At 49.2% G+C, this 13,132-nt stretch overlaps 1 protein-coding gene and 1 long non-coding RNA gene across 3 annotated transcripts in view; both read left to right on the forward strand.

Moving 5' to 3' along the window:
• Nucleotides 1-13,132, forward strand: part of LOC309521212 — a 254,515-nt gene that overhangs the window by 58,471 nt on the left and 182,912 nt on the right. The window lies entirely within an intron of this gene.
• Nucleotides 695-12,692, forward strand: SIRT4 (sirtuin 4). Of its 2 annotated transcripts, none has more exons than XM_082203421.1 (5): nucleotides 695-899; nucleotides 2,774-3,270; nucleotides 5,804-6,098; nucleotides 8,576-8,766; nucleotides 12,479-12,692. In XM_082203421.1, exons 2-4 carry the CDS (start codon nucleotides 2,774-2,776, stop codon nucleotides 8,726-8,728), a joined length of 945 nt encoding a protein of 314 aa, XP_082059547.1. In that variant the 5' UTR covers nucleotides 695-899; the 3' UTR covers nucleotides 8,729-8,766; nucleotides 12,479-12,692. The 2 variants fall into 2 exon arrangements, with proteins under 2 accessions (XP_082059547.1, XP_082059546.1); XM_082203420.1 differs by having other exon boundaries at nucleotides 699-899; nucleotides 8,576-8,770.

Here is a 13,132-nt window from a genome sequence, read left to right on the forward strand (position 1 = left end):
TAAAATGAACCATGGAGAGAGAAGAAGGGAAGTCGTGGATATGTTAAGGATGTAAAATGAGTATTTGAAATTGTAAAACAGAAAACTTGATTTAAAATTATATATATATATATATATACACGCAGTTTGACCAAACTGCGGGAGGCAGTGGAAGACAGGAGTGCCTGGCGTGCTCTGGTCCATGGGGCCACGAAGAGTCGGACATGACTAAACAACTAAACAACAACATACGTATATATAAAACAGAGCCAGTCCCCAAAGCTGCGCTCTGATCCCTTGCTGATTTGCCTTCGACGTACCCCAAAATGCCCTCTGGGTTGCCTCCAGTTAGTGCACCTGGGCTCCCCAAAGTGGGGAAGCTGTACGCCGGCTCCCTCGGCCAATAAAGCGAGATGAGCGCCAAAACCCCAGAGTCGTCCGCAACTGGACCTGATAGTCCCTTTACCTTTACCTAGAACCATGCACGCCACCTCGACCTCCTCAGAGAGAAAAGGTGGAGGCTGCGAATGCATTAAATCAACAAATTTAAACTCCCCTCCAGATGTTGTCGACTGCAACTCCCACCACCCCCTCGCCATGCTGCCTGGAGGTGAAGTCCGGAGGGCGCCAGGTCGGGAAAGCTCGTTCCAGAACCTCCCCAAGTTCCACAGAACCCGGCGGCTCCTCTGATCTCACAATGCAACAGGGCTTTGAAACGCGATCAAAAACCACACCCGGGCAAAGGCAGGTTTTCCCAGCCAGACCAGCTTGCAGCTGTTCACGCACCCGGTGCATTGTGGGAGTTGTAGTTCCCTCCCCCTGCCTCCTGCGGGAACTGCATCCCCCAGCAGGCTGTGCTTCCTCGGCCCTCCGCGCGGCTGCGATAGAGGTCAATTGCACCCTCTGGGGTGCAGCGCGAGGTGAGGGTCGCGTGTCGCTTACCACGGGGTGAAACCCAGGACGCGCCATTCGGTGGGAGGGAAAGAAACGGTCCAGATCCCCTTTGCAGAGGATGCCCATTTCTCCCGCTTGCCCCTCCCCTGGCTGGTTACATGTATGGGGTCGAGAGTTACATAACGAGGCGGCGATCCTCTGCACTCACAGAAAGCTGCTGCACCGACAAAAATAGATCCAAGTCCAAAATGCAGCTGGGGGGATTGAGAAGGGAAATTCTGAGGTTCCTCCCCCAAGCGCCCCAGAGGCAACATCAGATTTAATGGGGTCGCCGCCCTATAACCTTTGCGTAAGCTACCGAGGGGCATGTCTTTTAAAAATCCTAAGCCCTTTTATAGTTCTCGTTGGTTGGATGAGCACTTTTATTGACCTTTCATTTCATTCCCTCTCCCTCTTAAATGTTTTTAATTGGTATTCAAGTGGGTTTCGGAGACCTTTCCATGTGCAAAGCAGTGAAGAAATGGAATAGGTAACATTATCATAAAAGAACTTTGAAACAGGGGGTGTCTCTCTGTCCCCTCGATTTAGCCAATCTATAGAAGGAGGGTGATGATGTAATAATAATAATTGTAAAGTTGAAAGGGACCCTGAGGATCATCTAGTCCAACTCCCTGCAAAGCAGGAATATAAAACTGTCCCGTTCGGGGATCAAACCTGCAACCTTGGCATTATCAGCAGCACGCTCTAACCAACAGAGCTATGAATAATAATAATAATAATAGCCAATTTAAGCTGCAATCTGAGTAGGCATGAGAGAACGATTGTGGCTTAGTGGCTAGATCATCAGGCAAGGATCTGGGAGGCAATGGATCCAAACTACAAGAAAGAAGATTCCACCTAAACATTAGGAAGAACTTCCTGACAGTAAGAGCTGTTCGACAGTGGAATTTGCTGCCAAGGAGTGTGGTGGAGTCTCCTTCTTTGGAGGTCTTTAAGCAGAGGCTTGACAACCATATGTCAGGAGTGCTCTGATGGTGTTTCCTGCTTGGCAGGGGGTTGGACTCAATGGCCCTTGTAGTCTCTTCCAACTCTATGATTCTATGAAATCCTCACTCAGCCATGAAGCTCACTTGGGGCAGTCATTTGCTCTCAATCTGACCTACCATACAGAGTTGTTGTGAAGATAAAAGTATATACGCAACTTTGAGCTCCTTGGAGCAAAAGCTAGGAGATGAGTTCAATAAAACAAACGAACAAATCGAAGTCGCATGGGCTCAGCACCTCCCATTGAGAACGCAGTCCGATTTTGGAACTTGAAAACCATTTTAAAGCTTTGAGCACCTTCCCCTAACCAGATGCCCTCCAGTGAGATGCCCATCCAGGCTAGGAGATCACAGCGGTCCTCTTGTGCCACACAGTTAAACAAGTGCTGTGTCGTGGTTCAGGGAAACCCAGGTCCAAGCCATAGCTGTCAACGTTTCCCTTTTTTTAAGGGAAATTCCCTTATTCCGAATAGGATTCCTCGCAAGAAAAGGTAAAAATTGACACCTATGGTCCAAGCCCACTTAGCGAGCTTGGAGCTTGTCATTTTTTCAGCCTAATGCTGGGGTGAGGAATCTGTGGCCCTCCAGATACGGCTCAACTCTCAATGTGGCCAGTGCTTGGGGATGATAGCACTGGATGTTCCCCAACTCTGAATTTAAATTCTTGGGACCACCCTGAACCTTTGAGGCAAAAAAGAAGGCCAACCCAATGTGTTTTGTTGCATGAGACAAAGTTCGGGAGCCTCCACCGCAAGTATCCAGCCTGCCTAAAGGTCAGGCCGGCTCCGAACATAAAGCCATGTGAGCAGAGTTTGAAAAGAAGCAGTCCTCACCTGTCCTCTTCTGTCCTCACCTAGATGAGCGTTACCTCTCTCCTGAAGGTCCCCATGCGTGGACTTCACTGCCGTGGCTCCCACTCCTCCGTGGCCAAGGCTGACCAGACCCTGGCCTTTGTTCCCGCCAGTCCTCCCCTGGACCCGGCAGAAGTCCAGAAGCTGCAAGAGTTTGTGAGCAGGGCCCGGAGGCTGTTTGTGTTGACTGGAGCAGGAATTTCCACCGAATCTGGAATCCCGGACTATCGCTCTGAAGGTGTGGGCCTCTACTCCCGGACGGATCGGCGTCCCGTCCAGCACGCCGAATTTCTGCGGAGTGCCCGGGCCCGCCAGAAGTACTGGGCTAGGAACTTTGTCGGCTGGCCCCAGTTTTCGGCCCACCAGCCCAACGTCGCCCACTTGGCCCTGAGGAACTGGGAGGCACTGGGGAAACTGCACTGGCTGGTGACCCAGAACGTAGATGCCCTGCACGCCAAGGCCGGCAGCCAGCGTTTGACGGAGCTTCACGGCTGCATCCACAGGTTAGGGAGAGTGGCGATGGGGAGGCTGGCTGATGGAAAAAGGGGAGTGCAACTTTGCAACTGGGATGAGCTGTTCCAGGAGATGTGAACAGCAGTTGGGGGGGATTGTTGGCCCCACAAATCCCCTTGCTGAAAAATAAAAGGGGCGAGTGATTGGTCTGCATTGCTGTGACCATAAGGTAAAGGGACCCCTGACCATTAGGTCCGGGGTTGCCCCAGAGTTGCCGACTCTGGGTCGCTTTATTGGCCGAGGGAGCCGGCGTACAGCTTCCGGGTCATGTGGCCAGCATGACTAAGCCGCTTCTGGCGAACCAGAGCAGCGCACAGAAACACCGTTTAGCTTCCCGCTGGAGTGGTACCTATTTATCTACTTGCATTTTGACGTGCTTTTGAACTGCTAGGTTGACAGGAGCAGGGACCGAGCAACAGGAGCTCACCCCGTTGCGGGGATTCAAACCGCCGACCTTCCGATCGGCAAGTCCTATGCTCTGTGGTTTAACCCACAGCGTCCCATAGAGAGATATAAAAAGTAACCACTGCAAGTGCCTTTAAAATACACACTGCTACCAGCCCAGAGATGGAAAGAAGATAAAGTACCTACCAGAGAAGAATGGCAGATGAAGTTAAAGACCATTGTAAACACTTAAAGTCATTAGTAGGATTGTAATATCACTTGTAGTTCAATGGTGAATTCTGGACACAATGGAAGAGGTAAAGGGTTTGGATTACCATAAAAGATGTGGGAGGAAGTGACTAATAATAGGACCCACAAAGGGGAGGGTGGAAGTCCAGGAGATTCCGTGGAATCTTTTTTTATGATTTATGTTTGATATATCTCTATAAAATTTTAAGTTGAGAAACCAAATAAATAAATTTAAAAATAAAATAAAATGCATCCTGTTGTTGTTATTGTTGCTGTTTTACAATTTGATCTTGAATGAAAACAACAACAACAACAATTTATATGCTATCCATCTGACTGGCTGCTTGGAGTCGCAGGACTACAATTGATTATTTTTTTGTTGCATATATTTCAACAATCCAAAAGTTTGAAAGGCATTAGCACAGACGTTGCAAAAGTGGGGTAATCTCTGGTGGAACAACCTCATTGAAGAAGAAAACAACGGTTACCCAGACCTCATTGCTGGTTGTGAAAGGGTCCCCATGACAGTTCGCGCTTCAGGGGCCCCCCAAAATGTAGGTCCGCCACAGCCTAGAGATGGTGGGGATCGAACCTGGGACCTTCTGCGTGCAGAGTAGGCAGTGCTATGGAACAGTGGTCCTTTTCTTATAAATTCAGCAAGACTCCAGTCCTCATGGTTCTGAACTATGGAACTCTCTCCCACAGGAGGCAGTAACAGTCACCAACCTAGATGGGTTTAAAAGGCAAATTCATGGAGGGGAGGGCTCTCGATGCCTACTAGCCGTGAATGCTAGGCCCTGCCCCCCCCCCCACTGGGAGGCAGCAACACTTCTGAATACTGCTTGCTGGAAGGAGAATCCTTGTGCCCAAATCCTGCTTGCCACTTTCCCATAGGCATGTTGTTGTCCACTGTGAGAACAGGACGCTGGACTAGTTGGGCCATTGGCCTGATCCAGCAGGGCTGTTCTTACGTTCTTATAAATAAAGTGCTGATTTAAATAGGAACCTATCCCAGGCTGAATCAGACCACTGGTCCATTGAATGGAAGTGTTGTCTGTACTGCTACAGCCCTTCCCCTAAAATAAATTAATATTCCAGTCTATGGGTCGGCAAACTAAGGCCCATGGGCCCGATCAGGCCCAATTGCCTTCTGGATCTGGTCCGCAGATGGGCCAGGAATCGCCAGCACACATGTTTTTCCCCTCTCCCTCACACGGCGGTGGTGGCGCCCCCTCCCTCCCGGCTTCTCCCCGCCCTGCCTAGAGGAGGAAGGGGCTGGGCTTTGTTGGTGCCAGCAGCAGCGCTTGAGTGGCCGCCATTTTAAGCAGCGCCTCTCTGGAGCTCTTTCGCGCTCTGCTCATCGTCCCCCTGCCGCTCGCAAGACACAGGTAAGCAGCCACGGGGCTCATGGTGCTCTTGCATCATTCCCCCCCCCAAAAAAATAGTCCGCCCCCCCAAGGTCTGAGGGACAGTGGACCGGCCCCCTGCTGAAAATGTTTGCTGGTCCCTGTTCTAGTCCTTATGGCTATAACAAAAAACTCAGAGCTGAATTAAACGGGATACAGTGGTACCTCAGGTTAAGTATTTAATTCGTTCTGGAGGTCCGTACTTAATCTGAAACTGTTCTTAACCTGAAGCACCACTTTAGCTAATGGGGTCTCCTGCTGCTGCCGCGCCGCTGGAGCACGATTTCTGTTCTCATCCTGAAGCAAAGTTCTTAACCTGAAGCACTATTTCTGGGTTAGTGGAGTCTGTAACCTGAAGCGTATGTAATCTGAAGTGTATGTAACCCAAGGTACCACTGTAATAGGCTACTGTGAAAACAGGATGCTACATAGGCCCCATTTGGCTTGATCCAGCAGGCCCTCATGTTTTTATGTTGCCTTGCAGGGTCTTGTGCCTCAGTTGTGGAGACCGGACGCCCCGCACTGACCTCCAGGAGCGCTTTGAGGCCTTGAACCCTACCTGGAGAGCTGAGGCCCATGGGGTGGCCCCGGACGGCGACGTCTTCCTGTCCGAAGAAGAGGTGCGCACTTTTCTCGTCCCCCCGTGCAGCAAGTGCGGCGGGAACCTCAAACCAGACGTGACGTTCTTCGGGGATTCCGTGAGCAAGGAGAAAGTGGACTTTGTGTACCAGCGCCTGGGCGAGGCCGATTCGGTCCTGGTGGCGGGGTCTTCTTTGCAGGTGGGTGCCCACAGCCAGCGAGGTGGTGTAGTGGTTAAGAGTGGTGGACTCGTAATCTGGTGAACTGGGTTCGCTTCCCCGCTCCTCCACATGCAGCTGCTGGGTGACCTTGGGCCAGTCACACTTCTCTGAAGTCTCTCAGCCTTCCTCACCACACAGAGTGTTTGTTGTGGGGGAGGAAGGGAAAGGAGATTGTTAGCCGCTTTGACACTCCTTAAAGGGAGCGAAAGGCGGGATATAAAGTCCAAACTCTTCTTCCTAGAAGCAGAGGAGGGGCAGTCGCTTTCTCCCCCCAAACCCACCCCCCACCCCCCAAAGGCAGATTCAGATTCAGCTGCATTGAGCATACAGTTCTCTGAATCAGAACCGCGGTGTTTATATGCTGTGTTCCCAAAATTTGCCTCGGTTATCTGTACAAAAACCTTGTGAGGTTTATTTTCTTATCACTTTCATATCCCGCCTGTTTCCTCCAAGGAGCACAAGGCGACATTTTCGTCGTTCTCCCCCTCGTCTTTTCAGTCCACCACAACAACCCTTTGAGGTAGATTAGGCTGAGAGAGGCAGGGACTGGCTCAAGGTCATCGAGTAAGCTTTTTGGTGGGATGGGAAATTTGAACCCTGGTCTCCTAGTCCAACACTCTAACACCACACTGGCTCTCAGGCTGCAGAGTATTCTTATAGGCAAGTGAGATCTGCGGGGAAATCTTGCAGTGTTAACGTGCCAGCTCGTTTTCGGGCTCAATTCAAGGTGCTCACATTAGTGTTTGAAGCCCTCAGGCCCCCAATATCTGAAAGGCCACCTCCTTCCCCACAGAACTTGTCGGGTGCTGAGATGGGCAGAGGAGACCCTCTTGGTAGTTCCTCCACCTTCAGAGGCTCAGGATGGCAACAGCCCAGGAGAGGGCCTTCTCTGTGGTGGCCCCTAAGCTGTGAAACACACACCTCTTCACCCTGTCGTTGGACATTTGAGTGTATATTTTTAGAACCCACCTTATTTCTGTCATCGTTTTAAACTGTTTTAAACAGTTCCGATTTGTTTGTTTGTTTAAACAACAACAACAGCCACAACCACACTCCCTATCTCACATTCAGGAGCTTTTACCAGCCAGTTAAACAGCCCCTTCTGCTGTAGAGGACTGGGTAGGTCAATTTATTCTTTAATCTCTCCCTGCCCCCTCCCTGGTTTTCTTCCACACCTCCCTCTTCTCTATAACTCTGAGGTCCCCAACATAGCATCTGAGGTCCCTAACGTAGCAGCTGTGGGCACCACACCGCCTTCACACAGACAGACAGACAGACAGACAGACACACACACACATATATATATATACACACACATACACACACACATATATACACACAGACTATGTCCCCCAAGGCCTTTGCCTCTTCCAATTTTTAAAAATTAGATATTATAACTTTTTGTTGTTTGATCAGGGGGGGGGGGGTTGCCTGGTTAAGGAATGCGGTTGCCCACCTCCTTTTTTATTTTTTTGTCTGTGTTTTCTCTGGCATTTCCTATGCTTTTTTCTGGGCAGGGAGCAATATTCTCCATTATCAGTCTCTCTTCTGTGAAATGGGTATTTTTGCAGTGCCCAGGACAGTGGCTTAGATTTCCGAATGTGTGCCCAGCTCCAAAAAGTTTGAGGACTGTTCTGATTGCTAGCCAGTGGTTCACGGGTGCTGTGCATGCTCAGTCCCCACTGGGCCAATTTGTTTAAAGAGTTTTCTGTTCAAGGTCCCGGCTGTTGATCTCCAACTACTGCAAACTTTGCTGACAGCAGCAAAACTATGCATTGCCCAATCTTGGAAATGTAAATAAAAAAAATCAATTAAAAGAATCAATCACCCACGGTTACAGAAGAAAAGCAGGGAAACAGCCTTGTATATAAAGCAAGCACATACTAGAGATAAAAATTACAATAATTATCCATGCCTTTGCTCATGCAATTCTGGAATGACAAAGTAGCAGATGATATCTTTCCATAGAACGTATATATGTTAATTTAATTGTCTGCCACCATGTATTATTTCATAGAATCATATAAATGTAAAGTTGGTGGGACCCAGCTTGCTGCAATGCGCCTGTTCTTTCTCCTCCCTCCATTATTATTATTATTATTATTATTATTATTATTATTAATACCCCCACCATCTGGCTGGGTTGCTCCAGCCACACTGGGCGGCTTCGAATACATATAAAAACATAATAAAACATTGAACATTAATAATAGCAGTCTGATCCAATACAAAAAAAATGTCACAATAACTTTAAAATAAACAACTTATGTCAAATAAAGCAACATTCAATAATCCATTGGAATCTAAAAGTAACTATTACAATTAAATATCAGCAAATACAGTGGAACCTCGGTTTTCGAACGTAATCTGTTCCGGAAGCCCGTTTGACTTCCAAAACATCTGAAAACCGAGGATCAAAGGGCTGTCTGACCATCTCCTGCCACGTGTCTCAACAGGTGTACTCGGCGTACAAGTTTGCGCTCGCGGCCCGCGATGGGAAGCTACCGATGGCCGTCGTCAACATTGGCCCGACCAGGGCAGATTCCTTTGTGACTCTGAAACTGAATTCTCGTTGCGGGGAGCTGCTGCCTCTGATTGTCCTAAAGTGACCCAAATCGACACCCCAGGGGAGCAACCCCTCTCTGGGGTAGGTAAGTATCCCCACTCTCTTGCAGCCCAGCAGAGTTAGGCCCTCAGTTGGTCATGTCTGGTGCTGGAACCCACAGGGCATGAGGCCAGGGAAGAATCAGAATTCAGAATCATAGAATAGTAGAGCAGGAAGGGACCCCTGGGGGTCATCTATTCCAACCCCTGCAATGCAAGAGGCACAGCTAAAGAATCCATGACAGGTAGCAATAATAATAATAATAATAATAATAATAATAATAATAATAATAATAATAATAATTTATTATTTGTATCCCGTCCATCTGGCTGGGTTTCCCCAGCCACTCTGGGCGGCTTCCAACAAAGTACAGTGGTACCTCGGGTTAAGTACTTAATTCGTTCCAGAGGTCCAGTCTTACCCTGAAACTGTTCTTAACCTGAGGTACCACTTTAGCTAATGAGGCCTCCCGCTGCTGCTGCGCCACCAGAACACAATTTCTGTTCTTATCCTGAAGCAAAGTTCTTAACCTGAAGCACTAATTCTGGGTTAGCAGAGTCTGTAACCTGAAGCGTATGTAACCCGAGGTACCACTGTATTAAAATACAGTGGTGCCTCGCAAGACGAAAAGAATCCGTTCTGTCATTCTCTTCGTCTAGCGGTTTTTTCGTCTTGCGAAGCAAGCCCATTGAAGGATTAGCGCTATTAGCGGCTTATCTGCTGATCGGATCAGCTGATAAGCGGCTTAGCGGCTTAGAAAAAGGGGGGGAGGGGGAAAAACCAGCAGGAACTCGCAAGACATTGTCGTCTTGTGAAGCAAGCCCATAGGAAATTCGTTTTGCGAAGCACCTCCAAAACGGAAAACTCTTTCGTCTAGCGAGTTTTCCATCTTGCGAGGCATTCGTGTTGCGGGGCACCATTGTACAGTGGTCTGTTAAACCTGTTAAACGTTAAAAGCTTCCCTAAAGAGGGCTGCCTTCAGATGTCTTCTAAAAGTCTGGTAGTTGTTCTTCTCTTTGACATCTGGTGGGAGGGCGTTCCACAGAGCAGGTGCCACTACCATCCAACCTCTCGCTAAAAACCTCCAACAATGTCTTCTGAGGTTGTTGTTGTTGTTGTTTTATATGCCACCAATCTGATGGGTTGCCCCAGCCACTCTGGGCAGCTTGCAACAAATTAGAACATCAAACACAGCAAAACATCAAACACAGCAAAACATCAAACATTTAAAACTTCCCTATACAGGGCTGCCTTCAGATGTCTTCTAAAAGTTGTATATCTCCTTGACACCTGATGGGAGGGTGTTCCACAAGGTGGGCATCACTAGAGAATGCCCTCTGCCTGTTTTCCTGTAACTTCTCTTCTCACAATGAGGGAATCGCCAGAAGGCCCTCGGAGCTGGACCTCAGTGTCTGTGCTGGATGATGGGGGTGGAGATGCTCCTTCAGGTATACAGTCGTACCTCAGGTTTACAGACGCTTCAGGTTACAGACTCCACTAACCTAGAAATAGTACCTCGGGTTAAGAACTTTGCTTCAGGATGAGAACAGAAATCACGCGGCGGCAGCGGGAGGCCCCATCAGCTAAAGTGGTGCCTCAGGTTAAGAACAGTTTCAGGTTAAGAACAGACCTCCAGAACAAATTAAGTTCTTAACCCGAGGTACCACTGTATAGGGCTGAAGCTCTTTAGGGCTTTGCAGGTCAGCACCAGCACTTCGAATTGTGCTCGGAAACGTACTAGGAGCCAATGTAGGTCTTTTAGGACCGGTGTTATGTGGTCCAGGCAGCTGCTCCCAGTCACCAATCTAGCCACTGCATTCTGAATTAGTTGGAAACAACAACTTTGAAGTCACCTTCAAAGGTAGCCCCACGTAGAGTGCATTACAGTAGTCCAAGTGGAAGATGTTTAGTCATAATCTCCTTTCTTGTGATTTGAATCCATCGGTTCTAGTCCTCCCCTCAGAACAGGAAGCAAGCTCGCTCGACCTTCCATGTGACAGCCCTTCAAATATTTGAAGGTGGCTATCCTGCCACCCCTCAAAGCTGAAGGACCATGGAGAGCTCCAAGTGAGCCACTTGCTCCAGCAACACTTGAGCGCAGACTGAGCCTGTACATAAGGGATGGAGAAGCTGTAGCCCTCCAGGTGTGGTACTCCAGTTCCCTTCAGCCCCAGCCAGCAATGCTCAGGGATGATGTTGCTGGACTCCCATCATCCCTGAGGCACCTCCCAAGGCACCCCAGGACCTTAGAAACTGCTGCTGGTCTGTCTGTCTGCCTTGCTGCTGCCTACAAGGGCTGGCGGTGGCTGGACTCCCATCATCCCTGAGCATTGCTGGCTGGGGCTGATGGGAACTGGAGTACCACACCTGGAGGGCTACAGCTTCTCCATCCCTTATGTACAGGCTCAGCCTGCGCTCAAGTGTTGTTGGAGCAAGTGGCTCACTTGGAGCTCTCCATGGTCCTTCAGCTTTGAGGGGTGACAGGATAGCCACCTTCAAATATTTGAAGGGCTGTCACATGGAAGGTCGAGCGAGCTTGCTTCCTGCTGTTCTGAGGGGAGGACTAGAACAAATGGATTCAAATCATAGAACTGTAGAGTTGGAAGGCACCCAAAGGTCATCCAATCCAGCCCCCTGCAATGCAGGAATCACAGCTAAAAAGCCCCTCTCCCATGGCCAATCTACGCAAGAGAGAGAATTTTGTCCTCTTCAATCTCTTGCATGCTACATTTGATTTTATCGCCTGGAAAGGCACACCCCAGTTTAACAGCACAGTTCAAGATTGCGGCCACTTCACCAAAAAAAAATTAAAAAAAGATAGGAAGCTTTAAAACAAAACAGAGCCGGGCAGTTCTGTCCTGTTTCCACTTGCTATTTTTATTTAATCCACTTGGTTTATTTAAACCAAGGACTTGTACACTGACCGCTAATAATGAATCATATGTTGTAGATATCACTGCAAATTTTTATGCTATTTTTGCAATGTACAGATGACATTAAAAAAAATACAGTGGTGCCTCGCAAGACGAAATTAATCCGTTCCATGAGTCTCTTCGTCTAGCGGTTTTTTCGTCTTGCGAAGCAACCCTATTAGCGGCTTAGCAGATTAGCGCTATTAGCGGTTTAGCAGCTATTAAAGGCTTAGCGGCTATTAAAGGCTTAGCGGATTAGCAGCTAAAAGGCTATTAGCGGCTTAGAAAAGGGGGGGGAGCGAAAAAAAATCGGAACACTCGCAAGACGTTTTCGTCTTGCAAAGCAAGCCCATAGGGAAAATCGTCTTGCGAAGCAGCTCAAAAAGGGAAAACCCTTTCGTCTAGCGGGTTTTCCGTCTTGGGAGGCATTCGTCTTGCGGGGCACCACTGTAATTGTGGCCACTTTTGTGGACAGTCTTCAAACATCAAGTTTGCACTGCGGTCCTGCTGGTGGTCTCCCCTTGGGGGCACCTGGTTGGCCACTGTGGGAACAGGATTCTGGACCAGATGGGCCACTGCCCTGCCGCAGCAGCTGGGTTCTCCTTATGCTCTCCTGGAACCTCCAGGTCTAGGGGCAGTCTATCTTGATTCCTGAATTCCTGGGGGCATTTGGTCCCTGTGAGAGCAGGAGGCTGGACTAGACAGGCCACTGGCCTGATGCAGCGAGTTTCTCCTTATGTCCTTTATGCTGTTTAGCTTTCTTTGCAGCATCAACCTACCAGGGGGAGCGGGGGGCACAGACGGACCAGCCTCACTACCTGCCATGTTTTTTCTCCTTCCAGGGCCGCTGCCAGCAACGCCGCCACATCTTCCCAGAGCTCATCCAGCCCCACGTCCGCTTTCAACACGCCTGTGCTGGCCAAGTTCAGAGGCAGCAAAGATGAGAAGGAGGACAATGAAAACCCGGGTCCTGATTCTCAGCCGACGGGGGCCTAAACAACTTTTGTGTACGGGGAGATGCTGTGTGAATTAAAAAGAAACCTCCGGTGCACGCTGCTTCCCGGGGTGTGGCCTCTGCTGCGGATCTGGCAGAGAGGAAATGGCTACCGGTGGTCGGGAGAAGGGAGAAATCTTCATGCCTTAGCGGGAGGGTATGCCTCCAAATGCTCTTTTTCAAAAGGATATGGCGGTACTACAATTCCCATCATCCCTAGCTAGCAGGACCAGCGGTTGGGGGTGATGGGATTTGTAGTCTGAAAAAAACAGCTGGAGACCTCTGTTTGGGAAACACTAGGATAGGGGAAGAGCTGCAGCTCAGCATAAGGCCGGTGCCTTTTGAAATCTGCTCTAAATGAGAGCCATGAGGACTAGAAACCTACTTCATTTTCAGGGGAAGGGTGCAGCTCAGTGGTAGAGCGTCTCCTCTGCATGCAGGAGCTCTTGGGGCTGAATCTCCAGATAGGGCTGATGGACCTGACTTGGTGTAAGGCAGATTC

The sequence above is a fragment of the Podarcis vaucheri genome, assembly GCF_965113315.1.
Source record: "Podarcis vaucheri genome assembly, chromosome: 16".
NCBI lineage: Eukaryota > Metazoa > Chordata > Lepidosauria > Squamata > Lacertidae > Podarcis > Podarcis vaucheri.